General features: G+C 35.2%; 1 protein-coding gene across 10 annotated transcripts in view; it reads right to left on the bottom strand.

Moving 5' to 3' along the window:
- Nucleotides 1-22778, bottom strand: part of QKI (QKI, KH domain containing RNA binding) — a 150767-nt gene that overhangs the window by 98805 nt on the left and 29184 nt on the right. For all 10 annotated transcript variants that reach the window (XM_068185228.1, XM_068185229.1, XM_068185236.1 and 7 more), the window contains exon 2: nt 14522-14664. In XM_068185228.1, coding sequence (XP_068041329.1) covers nt 14522-14664 — 143 coding nt within the window. The remainder of the gene's footprint in view (nt 1-14521; nt 14665-22778) is intronic.

Raw genomic sequence — 22778 nt, forward strand, 5'->3', positions numbered from 1 at the left:
CAGAAGATTCTACTTTACTTTTAAACACAATGTATACATGTGTTATCACAGGTGCAAAAAGAACAGAATAATTTCTATGTTAACACAACTGTAGTACATTTAATCTCAAAGTCATTGTTTTCCAAGACTAGCTGCTAAAGAGCTAACATAATTTCTTCAGAAATTCTTTGACCAATTTGAACATCAGTCTATCTAACAGCATACCAAAAATCAGGTATCCTAATCTTCTAGATCTGGCAAATTACCACATCTAATATCTTTTTGTTTTCAGTTTCATTTCCTAAAAACTAACTTAAGATGTAAACATCTATGCCAAGAAATTTACCATTCAGTTCAAAATCAAGTGAATACTAAGAAGCTTTACTGTCCAAGGATTGAGTAACAAATCTTTTTCCATTTTCCTGCAGAAAAATTACACCTTCACCATATAGTTTTGGCATTAAGATAATGGAACCTTCAGATGGAAGGTAGAAAGCAATCCACATCTAAAGGGAGAGCTATGTTTTTTGAAAATGAGTAAGACCTTACATCATATCATCAAGAATCAAGAAATTTCAAAACATTGAAGATGCTGCACTCCATAAGATCCTTTCAAGAGAAGCAGTGGAAGTCACATAACAGTCTAGAAAGGTAGAGACAATTTAAGAATAACTCTTAAATTACTGACCTCTAACATAAAGCTGTAAAAGCCGTTTGCTTCTGTTCATTACGGTGCAGAATGAAACAACCCCTTGAAAAAAAGCTAAAACTATCAATAAACTACATTAGGTATATAGAAGAAATAAAGCCAAGTTTATCAGATTAGCTAAATTCTGTTGACACTTGTTCTGATATTTTTGTAAAATGTAACACATGGGTAATATTGGTGTTGGCCTAAACAAGTTACAGAATTCAAAATGAAGATCCACAAAGAGCTGCTGTGCTAATTAAAAAAGGGAACCAGCACTTCAGAAATGGCATAATATACTAAGATTTTCAAATTACTATACAGCTTCACAGCCATAAATCTCTCTATACAGAGGTACATTAAAAAGTCAATCTGCCTAAACACAATATATCAAACTCCCTGAGCAAAGCAGCTCAAATCTCTCTAATCCCTTTTACTCAATGCCTGAAAAATCTTATCTGGTGCATCATCCTGCTACATACAATCCACCTGAACTGAAGAGAAGAAAAACATAGACAAGCACATAAACTAATGCAAGACTATCTCAAAATGATAGAAAAGCACACTGCTAGTACTACTGTAACAAGCAGAAGGTGCTCCTATAATAAGAAGAAAACCAGCTCTTATCATTAAGACAAATGAGACCCAAGGATCACTGCTGCAGTCTTGTAAAAGCTGACACTAAGCTGCTCGGTCACACCTCGCTTCCACAAACACTCCAACAAACTTTAAGGAAGGGGACAGACCAACTCCCTCTAAGAGCAGATCATCTGGAATTTCCTGATCTCTTCCCATCCTGTCAGAGTATGCCACAGCACAAGGAACACTAAAAGCAAAAAGGGAAGGCTTTAACCTGTTACAGTCTCACATCTTTAGCCCACAGCTTCTTTCAGGGCGCTGGTGAGGGCAGCATCAGAGTGCCACCAACACAGACACTCCCTGTGAGTACAGAAAAGGACAGAAAGGCTTCTTCACTACCACTTTATTTGCTGAGGAGCCACAGGTGAGGTTTTGCTCTTCACTACTCTTTGAGTCAGCTGTAAGACAGCTGGTAACAAGCAAGTCTGGGTTCAAGAACTAAACAGGTTCTTGAGAAGAAACTGTAAAAAACTCAACACATGAAGAAGCAGCAAAGAGTATCAAGCAGGACTGAGCTTTCAATTAAAGTGCTGTACTTATTTCAAGCTTACTTTCAAACAGCCTTCACTGCAAGAACTAGATGTAGTTTTAAGTTAGATGTCAAATATTAAGCTTTTAAGCAATTAGACACAGATTTTTCCAAACATTAACTTGTATTTTGAAAGTCTAACACAAAATCATATTTAAATCACATGGCACTTTTCTGTCTTTCTAATAAAGATGGGGATTAAGATATATAAAGTTTATACCATTTGAGGACATTCATACTTTCATCTATTAAAAAAAACAAGCCTTTTTTCTTCTAAGTTAAGCATTAAACTCCAAGATACTTAATCAAGTACCCAACTGTTTCCAAGAGTCCCATTATGGAGCAAGAAAACATCAAAAGTAAGTTATTGTAAAAATCACCTAAGAAACTGCTTGGATCAAAAGTAAATAAGCAAATTTTTAAAGTAATTTTATTTGGACAACAAACTAAGCATTCATACCTTTTTTACATTGAGCAAGTCAAGTTTTAGAGTAGTTTTATAAAACTACTAATAGCAAATTAAAAATTTAATGTTACTAATAAAAGCCCTCTTTCAAGATTTGTCCTTCCAAACTCTTTAACCTTCTCTGTCATTAGGGCTGACTGATAAGCCACCAGCTGTTTTTTTTCTTCTCGGTGCTACAATGCATTCTCTTCCTTTTTAAGGCTAGTATACCCAAGCAACAAACAGCACGACTTTAGCCAGCTGCTAGAATGTCACAAACCTATATATTTAGCTCCCATCTCATTTACTGCCATCCCTCAGTGTCAACCATTTAATGTCCCTTTTGCTCCAGCCTCCTGACATTCCTCTCTGAGCTGACAACACTGCGGGCTGGATCAGCAGACAGAAGATACAAGAACACACAACAACAAAGCAGAGACCTTATCAGTTACCAGAGACAGAAGCCATGCCTTGTCAAACACCCTGAAGCAAAAAGCCTTTTGGGTTTTGCTTCCCTCCCACCACTTCTGGACTAATTTTTACTATTTATAAATTGTGTAGTTGTTTGCATATTACCTTTAGATCTTTAGTGAAACAGCAATTTGTTCTTTTAGCATGTTTTTGCTTTGCCTCTGCTTTGTCAATACTTTTTGTACATTATAATATAAACTAAAGTCACATTTCCTTTCCATTTAATATTGGTTTTAACATTAACCCTTTCCCTCATGGCACAAGTTTAAAGAGAATCTCAATTGGGTAGTTTCAATTCCACTTCAAATAACTAAAATAATATCTCTCGAAATGATTTTTTTATGCTACATGTTCTGTTCATGTAAAAACACTAATCTAATTACTGTCGTATTTTAGAAATAATTGGATTTTAAATTGCTTAGAATTATCAACATAAGTGAAAAAGCTGTAAAGATAGACAAATTAACAATTTCATGGTTTTAAAATGGGAATCTCTGTTATCATTAGATTCCCATTTGCAATTATTTAAAGGCCCACAGAACAGTTTGCTAGTTCCCTCCTTTAAGTGGTCATAAAAACCTTTAAACAGTAATTGAAAGATTGTTAACAGAAACTCTCTCAGGAAATCAGATCCTGGGAACAATCTAACAGTAGGCATGCTTAAGCGAGATAGTGAATAATCTGTTTCATCCTATTCACTAAGATGAGGTTTTCAGAACAGTGACAAGGCATCAGTTTCAATAACACCAGGAGATGAGTAAAAATTGTTCAATTCCATGCTCTACTTGGGAATCATGACACATTTATCTAGAGAATTAACAAGTTGTGCTGTGTGTAAATCGGTCTCCAAGCCTAACCATAGCATCCAGCAGTGCCCTCTAAGCCTCACAGTTTACATCATTAAACTCATAGTCCAGTAACAAAGGATCCTCAGGATATACAGTCCAACAACTAATTTCCATAATAATACCTTTTAATTAGATGTGACCACATATGACATTACCCAAGGCACTTAAAGCTGGCAATTTAGCTGTAGACTACTTCCATTTCTCAGTAATTAGAAGTGAGAAAGATACATTGAAGTTGGAGCACCATTGCAGATACCATAGTTAAAACTACTAAACAGAAATGGAATTCTTGTACTTAAGGGACATTATTCTCTTTTTTAATTTACCAGATAAATGCAGCTGCTTTTCCTCCCCTCAAAAGGAAAAACTGACTTCACAGAAACAGGCTTTGAGGTTATACTTAAGTTTATGCAAAGAAGAGGTGCTCAGTAACCACTTCATTTTATTTTATTAGTTACTGGAACTTTAGACAAAGTTCTTCATCCCTTTAAGGCAACAGATTTTATGCTGCATTATTCAGTCTTTTATAATTCTACATTGCAAAAATGCATTTATTTGCCACCTTAGAAGATGGGAAGGGAGGAAACACAGAAATTGCACACTTCCAAATCAGAAGACCTCAATGCAGTACTATATAAATAGCAATTACTATTTTTCCTCCATAATAGCACTCTTTCATAAGCAAAGTTAAAAATAAAGCAGTAAAGCATCTCACCAAGCAACTAAACCCCATGATAAAGATGCATGGTATTGTTTTGTGGGTAAAGATAGGCCTTACCAAATAGAGCTGTGATGAAAGTTTCCATATTCAAGCAATGTTCTTTGGGAAAAAATGCATTTTACCAGGCTTCTGAAGTGAGTGAAAAAGTAAGGTGTTTAACATTCCTAAACATAAACATGCTTTTCATTCATGTGACTGATTTTAATTGCTTCATTTAGCTGACTAAATTGTAATTTATAATCAGAACAAATATTAGATAATTTTTGCTTTGCTCCTTCATCTTTTACACACATTTGAGAATTGGTAACAACTGCAATCTCATTCATAGACTAGGAGCTCTATAGTGAAACAAACTGAATTTTACTAATTCATAGGGGAAGGAGAATCAGAATTCTTACCTCATTTAAGACAAATCAAATTCTGAAGTACCTATTTCTATTGTTAAATATATTGAAAATACTTCCAGTATTTCACAAGCAGAACTATAAAACCTCACGTTCTAAGTAAACATCATGCTTAGTCATAGCTTTATACACAGTTTATACTACTTCACATTCATTAGGGGTTTATTTACCAAACTAGGTCTAGAATTTCATTCAATGAAAATACTGAAACACATCAGAGAAAGTCATTTTAAACTGTGTCATCAAAACAAAAAGCAATCACCCTTCCAAAATTTAGAACAAAACCCCGTAGGATTATCTAACTGTCGCATTTGTCATTCTGCTACAGACCTTAAGTGATATACTTCAATCAAGTGTAAAAAAAAAGCAAGATTAGAAACTATCATTGACTATTTGCTGTTGTACAAGTATTTTTTCTAAAAAAAAAGAAATGACAGATTTCTCAGTGTTAACTGTATTTGAAGTGAAAAATTAAACTGGAAATTGGAAATTGGAAATGTTACAAAAAGTCTTCTTTATATATTTACAGCTGCTATAATCAGTAAACTTGAAAATTTCACACCTAAATCTGCAGAACAGGTCAGAAACAAAGAAGATAGCTCAATATTTCCTTTAGTGTTTTAAGGTCTAATCTGCCTTCTTTACTCTAAATGACTTCTCCTAAAAGCTCTTAGCAAACCTTAAGTCTGTGTTCTAACTGCAAGAAGGCAACACATAAAAAGACAAATGAGTGAAAACTGAAAAGCACCGCAAACATCTTAAAAAGCCCACCTTGTTGAGAGCATTTAAAGGTACAAGCCCCACAGACAGAAGCACTACAGAGTTATGTGCTTCAGCCAGTATCAAGCACTAAGAGCAGCAGTATTACAGTCCAGTGTGATAGCAGCACCATTGGATATCATATCATATTGAATCTATTATCCTAAATGTATACAATACTACTAAAAGAGCACTTTATCAACAACTGCTACATTCAGGCTTCATTCCTAACTGACTTCTGTCTTTTACTCTGGGATTTTTAAGTAAGAAGATGGGCACTACCACTTCTTACAGTTCTGTGATGACCAACATCACTGCAGACACTGCAACAGAAGAGGAACTACCTCATATTTATCACAGGAAAAACAGGAGAAGGTAGAGTTATATCAAAGCTTTGAGATTTACTTCAGGGTTACATGTCAGTCTATCTGTCTGTAGTGACTTAAGATTTAGAGATATATATGTTCCAGCCCCATCTATATTACAAAGACAGGGTTTCATATCTCTCTCTTGCTTTTAGCTTGCCCATCAGCTGACCCACAGAAAAAAGTGCAGTCCTTCACAAAGACTCAAAGGCCATTGTTTACAATTTTTCCAGTCTTAAGGGCAACATTTGCACTTGCGGAAGAAAAAAGGATATGCAAATTATTGTGGCTAGAAAAATTTGAAAAAATCTAATGACACTGAAGCCCAAGATGTATTGTTTGAGTATTTGTGTTGACTGACATCAACTTTGCTTTACTTTTAATGCAAGTGACATTTATTTTTTAAAAAAAGGTAAATCAAAATTTCAAGTAAGTTCAAATTATAAAATTCAAGCAATTAGGTTAAATATTATGACCCAGACATTTAAGATGTTGATTTGAGTAATATATTCATTATCATCAGTACTTAAATACATTAGCAATATAACAGAGGGTCATTTCCAGATGGAACAGCAATCCAGAGATACCTATTTAAATCACCATTCACATTTTTAGACCACCTGTACTTCATAGGAAAAAAAAAAAAATCTGGTAAACTGCTGCATATTTAAGACAACTTCAAATCACAATTTAATTGATAATCTTCCCAAAACAAGCAGTATCACTGACCACAGGGCAGAGTCCTCAGTGTCCTCTGACACCACAGATCACAATGTTAACTAGAACAAACTCGAACTTTTGAATCAGTATGTTCTGAGTGTTTATAAACCACACAGCTGAGAGATACTGATCAAACTTACATTAGTACCCTAAAGAGACAGAAACCTTCTGAAAAGCAGTAATCAACCCGAGCAACTGAAGTGTTGGATGGATGAATGTACACAATTAGGACAGGTGCATGAGCTTTCTTGAAGAGAGGAAGTGCTATACCATATAATAAAAGAGAACTGAGTGCAAATAAGGTGTAAAAAGTAACTAACTGGCTGTTCATCAAGTAAAATTATTTTTCTTAAAGTACTAAGTGTATTGGAAAGAAAAAGAATTCACTCAGTTTCAAAGTAGTGCAGCAAATTTGAAAAGGAATCAGTGCCTTCCCAGAATTCACTATTATAAATTGCTCTTAAAGAGAAAATAAACATATAAAGGCTTAGAACTATGAATTAATGTTATGCCAAGTGACTGAAATTAAACAACAGTGTTCAACTAGTGTTCTTACTAGCATTAAAAAATAGCAGAGATTAATTTCATAAATTGAGTAGATCCATACTACAATTGATGAATATCTATTAGCTACAGAAACCCAGAATCTCCAATGCAGAGATACCTAGACAGCATTTGTGTTTTATTTTAAATACATTCTAAACCAAGGCAGGTAAACAACCATTCTCAAGCAATGAAACAAAACATGGAAAAAGGAAGGAAATGCCTAAAAGGAAAGTTTATTCCCGAAGTTGGATTTTTGTACAATCTTCCTCTCAAGAAGACTCATATATAAGACATCCAAGTGACCAACACCAATGAAACATATTTGAGGAACAAAACAACTCTGCTCTTCTGAAATATGGAACTAATTTAGATCCGAAATGATTGCTATAGATGCAGCATTGCACAGAAAACTTTTCCTTGACAAGTGATGTACATTTTTAAATGTATTAGTAACTTCAGAAATAGCATAACATCAAAACAGCACACCTGTTTAAAAAAACTCATCTCTCTTGCTCAAAAGGCAACTTTTTCTTTTTTTCTTCAAATTAATATGCACCTCCAAGGTTTGTGGGCAGACTTAATCTAGTAACAAACACTAGACCTTTTACCACTGAGGGCATGTAAATTGATTTTTACCTAACCATATGATTTATGAGAGATACAGAGAAAAGCTGGTATTCGGACTGGAACTCAAAACTATTTTAAATAGCAATTCTAGATTGGTCTTAGTGCCATCTTATCTCAGCAAACCACAGAGCAAACATGAGTACCTAAGACAAGCATTTAACCTACCTATCCATATGAAGTTATCAAACTCCTGCTGTCCTCTGACTGGAAAGCATCGAATTACTTTTGCAAGGGCAACTCCATAAAAATCTGACTATACAAAAAATAATACCTAAACTACAGAGCTACTAAAAAGGAAGAAATATCTAATATATGTGTCAAAAGCTGACTGACCACTGCAGGGAGAGGGGATGAAGACAGCATGGTATTATAATTGCCAGGCTAAGTTTCTGGGGAAAGTATTACAGCTTAGTGCTATAGTTCTCCTTCTGTCAACTAATCAGAGGGGAATAAAAACATAATCCTCAATAAAGGGTTTTTCTCGCTGTATTGTCTCTTCCTCCTTCCTCAAAACATTGTGCTTCTCAAATCCCATATCCCTCAAGAGCCTGTTTCCACTCTCTAAATCAGATGGAAGATCTGCCCCTGACTTCGAGTAACAAAGTACAACTATTAAGGATTCTGATGTCTAAACTGTAATTTGTAAATTCACCTATGTGTTTCAAACACAAGCACTACCTTGCTCTGTTAAGTATTGTTTCAGCACTTATTGATGTATTTCCATGTTTACTGCAGTCCCCAAATAAAATACACAGGACATCAATTCACAGAAAACTACCAACAAGTTCAGCAGGTGTACTGAAGTGTACCTGACCTCACAACAGCAAGCAAAAATATCATGCTGAAGCACTTCCTCATCTCTGTATAAAACACTTCTTTCCTAAAATAAACATTTCAAAGAACAGACTGAAAAAAGACCCTCAATGTAAAACAAAACAAAATCAGTATGTCACAAATATCTGCCTCACAGCTGAACTTTCATTCCTTGTATTTGCACCCAGCTCTCCCAGACTTAAGTCCTGCAAGAGCTAAGAGACTGCCCACTGAAAGCCTGACTCTGCATAGAAAATGAGATGAGCCATAATGAAAGGCACTACAGGAGCAAAACCACCATGATGGATGTTGACTGCTAGACCTATTTCAAGAAGTTCCACTGGACACTTCCTTTGCAACCTCAAATTTTGTAATTCCCACAGTTAAACATTTTTAATAAAATTAATTTATTAGAATAATTTTACTTATTTCATCCACTGAAAAGTAACAGGTATCTTCAAACTATTTACACTAATTTTCTAGACTACCATTCTCCTTTAGCACTTGGCATCCCCATATACACACAGTCCTCTTCATCCATGGTGAAGAGAGGCACCCAAATGTCTAGCAGTGGCTGTTAATGTCAGATCAGGAGATTCCTACCCTTACAAGTTGGACCTGTATACTGATTAAAAAAGAAAAATATTCCACTGCTTGCTGCAGAGAGAGTTATACACATGCTGGACATGGCATGTGTATCAACATGCATATATAACTAGGAGTTTAATATTATGATGCTAATTTGAAGAAGTTACTAATACAAGCATCAACATAAAAACATGGTGTCCTAACAAATATGTTCAACTTTCCTAGCACTAACAAGTACAACTCATTTCTTCTCCCAGATTTCCAAATTCATTCTGAAACATATTAAGGGGAACATCGCCAAAGCAAATACTACTTACTGAGCTCTTACTTTACCTGTCTTACTTCCACCCTACTTTCCTTTTCATTTACACACACAGAAAGACCAAACAGCAAAATTAGTTAAGAATAAAATGGGAAGAACAACATTAACAGATAAATGACAAGTTAATCACCTAACTAAATTATACTAAATTCTTGAATAGCTCAAGAGGAAAAAAATAATGGAGACATGGATCAAGTTAATTGGTACTGCTGAGCTGATGCTCAGCCTGCAGATTACTATAAGGGACTATAGGATAGGATTTTTAATTCCAATGTATTTGAGCCTGTCTTGTACCCTTTTGCCTCCAAGTACAAACTTGCTCTGGAGATTTGACCAGTTTATGTATAAATAAAATTATGACAGCATCTGTCATCCTGCACCAAAAACCCCCCAAACTAAAACACCCACCCAAAAAAACAACAAACCCCAAATCTCCCAAACCACCAAGTGTTTAGCATGTTTCAAAAAATTAAAAAAAAAAAAAAACTGTCAAAAGATGATTCAGACAGTCAGTAATGGAAGGATATCTAATAAAACATTAGCTAGAAGGGGTTAAAAAAAATCTTCATACAGATATTAAGGCATGTCTCCATTTTAACAGCATCTAAACAAAGGGGCCCTTTCTCAATCTATATCCTTTCCATGTGCAACCAGAGCACATAAAGCCTCTCCTTAATACAATAAAGTTCAAAATCAAAATGAATTTTTGTTCCCTTTACTTCTATTAAAATGTTTTTCCTATGACCCTACTAAGACTGAAAATTAGTAATCAAACTACTTTAGTTATTTCATATACATTTGTACTTCCATCAGTAGCTGACCATTTTCCAAATCTTCCTTCAGCCCTGCCATTATTCTGTATCCGGAGTTTATGTACAGAGATCAGTTATATTCTCTCTTTCCTTCAAATTGCAAGGGTAAACAAGACAAAGTCTTTTAGCCTCCTTCCCTGTTTACCACTAGGGAATGAAAAGCTTAAGTAAAAGAATCAGAACAATAAATAAAGATGATGTTGTCATTTTCCTAATCCATATTAGGGATGCTATTAAACTGTGATATTACAAATTGAAAAAGGATTTAAACACTTTGTCAGTAAGCTCCCCATAGTAAAATGAGTCCCTGTGTTCATCGTTGTGTTGTACTAATTAAACAGTTTTAACTAAAATGGTCAGAAAGTACGCACAAGCTGTTTATCACTGCTGGCCTCTGAGCTTCAGTATACTCAAAGGACACGCTACTTTAGATGCGATAATTACTGAGTTCTTACATTTTTACTGAAGAGGCACAGAAGTGTTCCAACAGAGAATTTCATATTAATCAGAAAGAACAGGCTACTTATTATTAATAAAGCCATGATTATAATAGAAAAAAAAAATTATTCAGTTCAACATTTGTAGTTACTAATTCCAAGAACTGTTTAAATTGATATCAGGCAGAAAGTTTAGTCTCATCTCTCTAGGGAAATTTGAGAAAATTAATCATTTATCTGAAGCATAAGAAATGCTAAAGACTTTTAACTATTCACCCACAAACAATAGCTTGTCCTCCATTCTTCTGTTTCTTAAGAGCTCAACAATTTCTCCGACATATTTTCTTATTACTTTTTAAAATTCTGATCGAAGTTATTTCTCCATTAATTGGAAATTACTTCAAAATTTAACACCAAAGACTTTCATGAGAGTACAAATAATACTCTGTAGAGAACTCACTTTTAACTTAAGGGCAAAATAAGGATAATTAATGGAATTTCATTTCTTGGGTGCTGTCTGCAAAAGTTCTCTCTCAAGTTTCAGGAGCATATATACATGGTTCAGAACAGCTAAGTTTTAACTCAAATCTCAGTTTTAATACTAAAATTTCTATAAAGTTTAAGCACCTTTCAAGGGTGCTAAAAGAAAACAATACGAATAGACCCAATCAACAGTAACTTCCCATGAAAAAAAAGTGTCATAAAGGAGGCCATTCCAACAGTTACACAATTTATCAGACTGTGACTACATAATGGAAAAAATTCTCCTTATTAACACAACACACCAAAGAAAATTAATTCTTGCCTAGCAAGATTTTTGTGTATCTTCCACTTACTAGTACAGAAGCAGAAATTCAGACTCTGCACAGTCAGCATTTAAACACTACAGGCTGTTTCAGTCAATTAATTTTTTGGCAAGTTGAACCTCGCATCAACTATGGCCTTCAAATAAATTTTAGATTAAAAATACTCAGTATGCACTAGTAGAAAAAAAATAAATTAGGAGTCTTCAGGGGATTTTATAGATTTTAGCTTTAAAGTTTAATTTTATATATTCTTTATTTTGTGTGGATAACCAAAGGATAGTAAAACAGTAATATCAAAGTGATGCAGGCTATGAAAATTTACAGTTTCATCTTTTGTGTATGTTTATATATACACACATATAAAGCATGTTTGTTTAAACTTATAGTAGACCACTATTTTTATGCCTCACAGGTAACTTAGGATTCTGTGCACAAAATGGCACTATAGTACTATGTAGTATGCACTACAGTCAACTAACCAATATGCTCAAAATTCTAAGTCAAAAATATTTACCATAACAAAAGTTTATTAGAACATCCTAACATTTTGCTGATTTTTTTTTTATTTCTGTTACTAAAAATATTATTAAATATACATCAGAAAACCAGTTTCTGGTCACTGTTCTCTAGACAACTTTACATTTATCCAACTTTATATCTATGTAATGTATACAAGATAGTCAGTTGGAAGAAAATTATGGCAATAGAAAGAATCAACTAGATTTATCTGAGAAATTCACTCTCATAGTCTATACAGTACGTCTTTCCTATATCTGGTAACAACTAAATTGACTACTGAATATGAGTAAGAAGTTTCATGTACTGTTGTGAAAATTCTCACAGGTAACAATTTCTCTCTTTACACACAAATTTACCTTCACTGCTGAAATTAATACTTACACGTGAATTTTACACTTTTTTTTTTATTATTTTGGAATCACTGTGCTCCAGACCTTCTAAATGCTGTGCTAGCCTGAATTCAAAGCAGGTTACTTAATTTCTAACTTCCAGAAAGATTTTAGAAATGGCCTACATACTGAATCACAGCTTTTTATTTGTATGTAGTGGTATATTCTAGTTGATTAACCAATTATTAAGGCTGTGCAGATCCCATTCCAAGTAGCAATGAACAAATACAGGAGCACACGGGGAACACCGGGCTTGGCTCCCCAGTGAAGCTTGAACTGCCAGGTCTCACCACAGCAGCAGAAGCTTTGCATTTTCTACCACACACTTCAAATCATCTCACAAAAGCCAACAGACTTTTTATTCCGGGTCACATGTACACAAATCACGAGCTTCTCCAACTTCTGAACTTATTAAAATAAATTAGTGACCACTTCAAGGCCTTTCTTCTAAAAGAAAACAAAGAGCTAGCAGTAGCTAGTGAAACCATTTCTTTGTCAGAAACTACAGACAAACTCTTCCCTGCTCATTTACACTATAATTGATAATTACCTGGCAGTGAAGAACTAAGCTACTAAATCCCTGACTTCTAGAAGAGTAGCTTAATAGTTAAGGGAAATCCAACACCTTTTTTCTTACTCATAATCCTCATACAGCAGGCATCGAATTTGGTAAAAACTACAACAAACAAAGCAACTCTTCACAAAGAATACACTGTCAAGTTATGAAACCAAGATTTCAATAACTAAGAAATGTTCTAAAAAGCCACTAAGCAATATAATTCTAAGATATCTGGAGGTATTAAGTCCAGAGCTACTTACATGGCTCTGGGTCACAATTGCACAGGACAATTGCTCTCAAAAATGTGTAACACTGAGGAGTTTCAAAAGAAATACTGGTTTTGGTATGGGGACATGTATGCATGTACATAGATGTACAGACACACATATGTTTAATTTGGAAGAAAAATGCAGTACAAGGGGAGAGAAATTACCTTAGTGCCAGTGCAAATTCCTTGAACACTTTTCCCAGTACAGGTATTTTAACCCCAAAGGAAAAAACAATTACGTGAAAACTTGAAAAGGGAGAAAAGACATTTGTCTAAGTATTCTGTTCTGACTAAGGACTTGCACTTAATTTTCTTAATGGAGCATGGCACAGTGAGGTTTATTTAGAGGCCTGTATGCTCTAAGCAGCACTGAAATAATAAAACTCCATTTGGAGAGCTCAATCTAATTAAGCATACAAAGAAAAGCCACAGAAATACACGCGTTACCTCCATTTTTGCTGTTCTGTACTTTCTTCCACTTTATATCACTTTAATGTGCAAATCCCTTACTTGGACCCTGCACTCCTCTACTGCAACAGAACCTATACATTCTATTAGGGAAGAATAACACGGTTTCTTATTTTGTCACTGATCAATGAAAACGGTTTGGGGTAGTTGGGGTAGATTTTGAAAGGACTGTTCTTCCCAAGTAGTTTATGAATTCAAAACAGTTCTAGTTAAATGAAACCATTCTCCTTCAGAAGGTAAGTGTACAATAGAACAGAACACCCAATGGTGTGTACAATATTGACAGGCAAGCAAAGAATTCTGCTTAAGCGGGGTGGGGAAAGGGGAGAGGACAGGACAACCAACCCTGAGATAAAGACACTTCTATAAGCAACAGAACTGGTTACACAGGTATGGGACAAACAGTGATTGAGACTAAGTACAGTCTCTAAAAGGTCTTTAAAGGGCTCCAAAGCATTCTGCAGCTGACTTAAGAGACACACCAAGAAGAAAAAAATCACCATCCCAAGAACTACTTTCCTCCTAAAATTCACTTCAGAGGTGTCTCAGGATGGAAAACACTGAATGAACAAGAAAATTAGGAACTTACATCTAAGGTTTAGCAATCCATACTAATTTGGTATTAACGCAACTTTCTTCCACTCACACTCACTACAAATCAAGCAAAGTGGAACATACACTGTTTCCCTAGTATCCAAAGCAACTCAGTGTGATCCAAGGGTAGCATCACATGAAATTTACATTTAAAGACGACCACAAGGATCAAAAAATAATTTAGGGACTAAAAAGATATACTTACATCTGGATATTCTTTTACAGGCACATATAGTTTCTCTTGTAACTGTACAATAGGTCCCACAGCATCTGGTAATTCTGCACTTCTCTTCTCCGTACTACCATTTAATGTGTCGTTATACATGTCTTTCCGTACTCTGCTAATTTCTGTGGGGGGAAAAACGTATATTAGGCATTAAATACAGTAACAGATTATAATCTAAAATGACAATCTTCTCTTATTATTATTTCCCAAATCTTAATGCCATTTTCTTCCTCTTCTCGTGAACATCATAGTAGCTGAAAAATCTGCTCTGGTTTTGTCTTTTTTCTTCTGTTTTGTTTCAGGGCTTTCAACTGGTTTTTTTTGTTTGTTTGGTTGTTTTTTTTTTTTTTAATTGCAGTACCCATCCTTAAATGTCTTTCATGTCTGTAAATTTGCTGCCTACTCATCCTGTTTATGGAATTCAGCTATTGAAGTAAAAATTACATGCACCTCCTCAGAACGCTTACAAGATTACTCACATCATTTAAAAGGTGTATAAAAACAGTTATTTTTTTTTAATAATACAGCAGATAGAAAGAAAAAAAAAATTAGAAATCTGCACCCAACATAAAAAATAGAAAAATGCATCTATACAGTACTTTTGCTAGTTATGGGATTAACTAACTATAGCTATGGGAAATAGGACAACTTAATGGTGCAGTTTATGAGCACATGGTATGACAACAAACTGGTAGATACTGTTCTACTGACTACCCCCAAAGAGATAACGAAAATAACAAACCCAAGCGTGGTATCAGAGACCTGGGCAAGCTCTCTGTGCACCCAGAAGCCCTACTACTTCATTTCAAATCAATGAAAAACTCCTCAAGAGCACCAGGGAATGTCAAGGGTGAACTTGTAAGTACTGTTTCTACCATTTGCACCTATGTTACTCACGCCTTGCAGTATTTACTTGGAAGATGCAGTTTTGTAGCTACAAACAAAGTAGTTAAAAATGGGCAATTTAATTCAAATCTACATTAGTGTCACTAAGCTGTAACAGTCTGAGAATGAACACAAAGTTTTCTTTTGTTTAACCAAAAAAGTAATTTAACAAGAAGTCACATTTTACTTCTAAATATGTTAAACGTGGTATTTTAATTGCTGCTATAAGAATCAGAAGTTCCACATTTCATAACTTACGGAGTTCTAATAGTGTAAAAATGTTCTCAATGAGTTTATTTCAGTATCACTGAAGAACTAGCCAAAATTAACGTATTAACCAAGTTTCAAACTAAAAACTAACATTTCAACAGGATTGTTCCCAAAGCGTTAAGACTGAAAATAGCATGGGCTGTAAACAAAGCAATCAGTAAATCCAGTCTTTTACTCAGAATTGCAACAACTGCTTTCAAAACCTCCAGAATTAAACATGACACTGAAAACAGAAATCTTATGTTTTCATCTAAATACAGGAAGCCACAGAAAGAAGTCACTTGAAACTCTAGCAGCAGACAAGAGATTAATATAACCTCTGTTTCATAATCAGTTTCTTCTCTGGCAAATGATTAATAGCAGAGATTTCACTAGCTGAAAAGCTTTGGGGTGGGGGAGAGCATCAGAAAGGAGACATCTCTGAAATGTATATTCAGGAACAAGTTGTTTCTCTGCTGGAAACTGACACAGTCACGTGTACTGTAACATGATTCGGTAGTTAGCACCTGTTTACAGTGGGGAACACAAATTTTGTCACCATATAATCATAGCTGAAGGAAAAAAAAAATCCTCATCTCCTTCTACACAGACGATTTTGGCAATGAGCACAAATTCCTCAGAACTGCAACCAGTATTTATACTGGTTGCAGTATATAAAGAAATTCTTTAGCACATCTCTTTGAACAAATACTACTATCTTTTGGCATACTATGTTCCCTTTTCATTCTCTTCAGATTTTCCATTAATTTACACTACACTGAAACAAGCTAGGCAGTCTGTAGAAGCAGCAATGTAGTCATTTTTATTTATAGTTGACAGCTACTGTGTAGCTGCCAACTACAAATAAAAATTTTCCTTTTAAAATGCATCTTTCATGCAGAATATAATCACTAACATTAGATATCATAGTCTTCACAGGAGAAAATGAACTTTTATTTTCCTCTTTATTTTGCAAATAATCCTCTGACACATTCATGACACTTGAAAGCCAAACATTCAGAACACACACAGATAGTATGAGAGCTGGCTTGAGGATTACCCCTCAATTTCAGCTTGTGAGAAACCTAAGCCATCTATCACGCCTCAAAGTTGATAGAGAATGAAGATATCTACCAACTCAGTGGAGTAGAAAACTCCAATACAGGACCAGACACCTGAACTTTATAGTTTTCTTGGCATGTGTAAGTTTGTATTTTCTCTCTCTACATTCAAGCCAGCAGTAATGGTAACAAACATCAGGACAGGGACAGTCACCTACATCAGTCAGCAGTATCACTTGCTCCTCAAGTGCTACCATTTCTTCTGCTTCTTGGAATTTTACCTTCTCTCTTGTCTTAGATACTTTCTCCAAGGCCTCAGAAGAAACATTCAGAAGCAATACATGAAACAACAGGCATGCATACCCAGTTTTCTTTAACTGCTGATCCAGTCTCAAAACTCCACTTCTGCCTAACACATTATCTGTGAAACTCTCTTTCCACTTTTCTTCAATTTAACAGAATGGAAGGACTACTACTTAAATGATAAAATAATTAGATCAAATCTCTAGTTCACCCATTGTTTCTCACTCCTAACTACAGATGGAGTACAATCTATCTTCCTTCGTAAGGTATTAGTGCAGCTAACCACAAGCATTCTCTCAAATGCACAACTCATGAAGTTATCTGTCTGATATGTCTCCCGAGTTTGAGTTTTTTCAGATTCTGCTTGAAGCCTTCTACACATCGGCAAGACTACTTTTTTTTCATGACTAACAGCAATTTTCTCACATACCTGCCTCTTGTTTAATCACACCTCTGGTGCCTCAACAAGACTCCATACAAAGTATTGAATTTTGATGACATAACCTTTCCTTTTATGGTCTCAATTACACCCAATTCAAGATTCTAGTCTCTTAAGTATCTTGCAACTTTGCCACTCGCTTTAGGCAGTTATGTGTATTGACAGAATTATGTGGTACTGTATTTTCAGCACCTCCTTCAAGTTTACCAGGAGTTAATGAGGTTTCAGAAAGCATCACCAGCAGCACGTTAGAGGAGATAAAACCTCTGCTCTCTCAAGCTGCAGCAAGTACCATTTTATTCTGTTCTGAAATACATTAAAATATCTAAAAATCTGAGGAGCAGTGCTAAAGTAGGAAGGTCAAATCCTCCAAGCACACCTTTTTATTTTTAGCATGGATTTCACATATTTAAAAAAAAATGAAGTCAAGTAAACAGTCTTTTTTTAGACTTATTTCACATTTCTGACACACTACCAAGTAGGTTTTCCCTTGCCCAAGAGCTTCTTTGGTATTTTTCTCATGAAATCACACTTTTCAAGTTCATTTATAAAGCTTTAGCTCCTCCACATTTACAATTCTTCCCTCTCTCAGAAAGCCAACTGATTCAACAATAAGGGAAGCTTTACTTTCCAAGTGAACATCTAAGTACAATTCTAGGTACTTTACCTCTGTCTTAAAAAAAAAAAAAAAAGGCTTACAGCAGCTTCCCCATATCTCTAAAACCTGTGAGTTCTGCCAATGCATTAATAGGTTTCTGAAAGGATATCAGTACCCATCTCTACTGTAGGTAAAAGCAGAAACTCAAAGAATTTCAGAACTTACAATATTCACCTTTAACAATACCCTGGTCTATACATTCTAATCAATAAGTTTAGCAGTAAATGATGTATTTGTCTTGCCCACAGCAGGGTAGTGGAGAAATAAATTTAAAAGAAAAGACAAACTGGTTTCAACATCGTTATCTTGTTCCACCTTAATACAGTATGACCTATTAGCCATGGTAGCAATGACATGCACTCTGGTCCAGAGGACATTCTTCTTCCTCTGTCCCTGAAACTATACAAGTAATGTAATCTTTTGTTTCTTTTACCTACAGAGCATATTTTTTCAATCTCTCTAATACCTTCCTAAGAAAGACATGTTTCGAAGCAGGATATACTGCTTACATCTGTCTACAGATATGTACTGTTTTGATTTCTTCATTAAACTTAGAGTATTCTTCCCCCTTGAACGCACAAGGAACACTGTTCATGTCTTTCTCATCACATTAGACACCATCAAGAAGTTACTCATTTTCAGCTGTCAATTATTACTTCAGAGGAAGTAAGACTCTGCACATGTGTTTAAGACTGCTGGGTTGGAACATAAAATGGGTTTACATAAATCATTCTTGTAAGAATATTCAGAGTAGGAAATCACTGAGAAGATACAAATCCTTCCTGTCCCACCACTCTGCAAACCACTTTCATCACCAGTGGCCACAGCTTTACTATTTCTCTCCATGAAAGCTTCTTCTACATTATAAAGTTTTATCTTTTGGAAGAGCAGCAGACTTACTGTTTTTAAACTGAAGAATCCCTAACAGTAGTTTAAGCTAAAACTAAGAATTTGAAGAACTAAAATCTTCTGATATTCCAGTTTAGCTGCATCCATTTAAACAGAGTTAAACCGATGCAATTCTCAGCTTGTGTTTCTTCCTAAGACCGCATTAAGTCATCAACACACACAGAATTTCATTTTTGAAACTAACAAAAGAGGACCTTAACTGTCATTCATTACTTTTACAATACACAGCAAATGGGACTGGACCAATCCAACAGTCAAAATCAGGAAGATATACAGAATTAATCAAAACACTAATCATCTTCTAACACAAGCAGGCATGCTTCCTTAACCAAGTGAAGCAGCAGGCTTTCAAAGATTCTCAGGCACAAGCTAGTTTCCATATGAAAAAATAATAAAGTTAGAAGAAAATGTTTACAGTTAAAAGTTTAAGAGTTATGGTAAGAATAACAGTTATGTTCATATAGCTAAAAATCTACATGACACTTGGATCTCACTGATGCATAAAACATCAGTTTCAGTTTTCTACTTTCTCAGAGAAATCAAATTATGCCCAAAATATCAACGACATCAAAATTTTTACATGCAGCGTAATTTTATGTATTTTGACAGGCAAAAGTAATTCTTGTATTTTTTTCTTCCAGACTATGACACTAAACTGAAGCACAAGTAACACCTTCATATTTCCACGATAGCTTTTTGCAAAAAGTGAAGAATTCTAATAACTATCAGAAACCACTTTTAGTGAGTCCACTCAAATGCACATGACTAGCATGCACTGCACTGAGGGGGAAAGTGAGGAACTATTTGAATCAAGTACCTTCTCATTCTTTATTACTATGCAGTGTAGTTTTTTTAATGCAACAAAATGTGTGCAATAAGTTAGTGTTTTTGCCAAGTGTTTTTATTGCTAGGTCATCACTTTAGGCATTTTAGAGTCACTTTTAAGTAACAATTTTTTTCCAGTTTTTTTGGTATCAGGTAAGTCCCTGAACTAGAAAAAAAAGGTTACAGACACTAATATAACAGACATAAAATTACCACTTCATAGGATCCAAATCCACTGAATGCGGATCCACAACTTCTACATGCAGGCAACCAATTCTGTGTGCCATTAAAGCATTATCCATTCATCAGACAACTGCAACTAGATACCACTTAGTTTTATATAATACAGAGTGTGTCAAACAGCATGCAGTAATATTGCAAAAATATGGAAAATGTTACTAATAATGGAGAGAAAAAAGCAGAGAAAGTAGGAAACTGTTATATTCTGCTCTTACTTAAGATCTCTGAAGACCAGTGAATTATCATCTCTCTTGAAAGTGTTCTAAAGACCAATGTAGTGCATGCACTCAAACTACAACATGAGTAGTGTGCTGAGTTCAACCCCTGCACAAAAAAAACCTTGTTAACACAGCATGTACCAAATTTAAAATCTGGTACACAGCATGTATCAAATTTTACAACTTTTATTGTAAAAAAATTAGAAGAAAAACCAAAGTGGCATCACACCATTAATCCACTAGACCAACACACAGTCTCTCAGAAGAAATGCAAAAGTACGAAGTACTCAACATTATCTCTGAGAATATGGCACACAAGTAACTCAAGTGTATCACAAAAAAAAAAAAAAAAAAAAAAAGTGTTTGCATTTCAAATTTCAATGAAATTTAAATCTTTTAATGCTTTGGAAAAACTATAGGTACTTGTCTTTTGCTCCTCAATCTAGCAGTACACTTTCGATCATTAAACTGTCAGTCCAATGATAAGTGGGCAGCACTTCGAGCAATTTGTCAGCACTCTTGGTGTCAAAATGCAATCATTTCTTTTTGCAGGAAGAGCCTGCAAAACTCCTTCTTTTGTGGGCAGTTGTAAGGTCTGTATCAAAGTGACTTCAAAACCAAATAGAGCATACTCATCTGTTCTCTTTGTATAAATGTCAACAGAAAGCTTTAAAGTGCTTTATTATTGGTGGAACATTGCAACTCATGTGTTTTCTAATCTAACAGCTTTAGTATGCTTACTTGGCAAAGAAATAGCTGGTTTTATTCATCACAATTTTAACAGTCTTCACTGTTAACACCAGTGCTGTTTGCTACTACTGCTGATGAAGCAGAAATAGCAATGCTAGGAAAAAAACAAGCCATTTTTAATATTGTGCCACATGGACTTGTACCACGCATACATCATCAGTACACAATCTAAAATGCTGGCAAGCATTTACACTCCCCACCCCTGATATTAAAGCAGTGAAATGCCTGAGCATCAGGCAAACAAGATTCATAGCATTTGTCCTTCAGAAACCAACGCAGAGTTTAAAAAATAGGCTTAGGATCAAGCAAAGCTGATGAAACAGTCTACTTCTGACAAATTTTCATATATCAGCAATTTTGGTCTAAAGCATGACATTGACCTCAGACATAATAAACTGGTAAATTTAAAACAGTCATGCATTTGTTTCCACTTACTAAAACTTGCATTTATGTTATTTAACATTATGGTATGTCAGAAAGGCCAGAGCAGGTCTGAAAAAGTCCATCAATCCTGCATTACAGTTGCCAGTGGCAATCTGCATTTGCTTAAAAAAATAATATAAAGAAGATTAAATACAGTCTCCTCATTTTCTTGGTAAGCTCCAAAAGCTGTATATTTGAGATGAACTTCTTGTATTTGTCTCATCATATCCCAGCACTATGCTCCAAAAATCTAAATATCTTTAAAATAAAAATCAATTTATGAGTTCCCAAGAGGATACTTTAAAGAACTTTTCAGCAATCTACTTGGCATATTCAACTAACAAGATACAGCAACTGTCACACACTATCCATCCACGCCCAAATAGGCAACACTGGAAAATGGAAAGTTTCTTGAGATGAGTAATTAGCCGATAGGAGAAAACTGTAAAATCAAAGTCCCTCAGCACAGCACGACTGCTGAAGCAGATTTGGTGGCTCATATTTGCATCAGGTTTAACAACCACCCTCTCAAATATCTACTCTAGCTCCCTGGAATCCAGTCTAATATGTGACCAAACACACCAACGTATCAACTAGACCACAGCATTAAATGCCACGTCCAGTCTTTCCTTAAACTATGTCCTCTTGTCAAGTCTCTGGCTGCCTGGGAGAAGAGGCCAAGCCCCACATGGTTACATCCTCCTTTCAGGGAATTGTAGAGAGTGACAAAGTCTCCCTGAGTCTCCTTTTCTCCAGGCTAAACACCCCCAGCTCCCTCAGCTGATGCTCCGCTGGAGGACTTCTGCTCCAGACCCTTCACCAGCTCCGCTGCCCTCTGGATTCTCTCCAGCTCCTCAAGTTCTTCCTTAGTTACAAGTAGCACAGCTAAATGTACATGAAGCTTCCAGAGCTGTTCAAAGTTCTTGTCTGTTTGTTTTTCCTTCCACACCCAGCAGCATCAACCAAATGTTTGTCAGGTAACCATAATTATAAACAACTTGAATATCTTAAATGTGGGAGAATCTGCAGTAATACTGCTCCGTGTGAACTACTAAACACCAGAACGATTAAAGAAAGGATCCATCAATGAGATTTAAACAACAGCGTTAACTTGGCGCACTTTAAAAACATCAGCTTGACAGTATCAGCTCAGATAGAACTTCCACAGTTTTAGTTCCTCAGGTGGGTATTTTATTACAAAAAAAACATGTTTCCTTCGTTTACTGTCTTTTTTTGAAATTGATCTTTGTGAGCAATGTAGACTGACTGGTCTGCA

The sequence above is a fragment of the Anomalospiza imberbis genome, chromosome 3, assembly GCF_031753505.1.
Source record: "Anomalospiza imberbis isolate Cuckoo-Finch-1a 21T00152 chromosome 3, ASM3175350v1, whole genome shotgun sequence".
Taxonomy (NCBI): Eukaryota; Metazoa; Chordata; class Aves; order Passeriformes; family Viduidae; genus Anomalospiza; species Anomalospiza imberbis.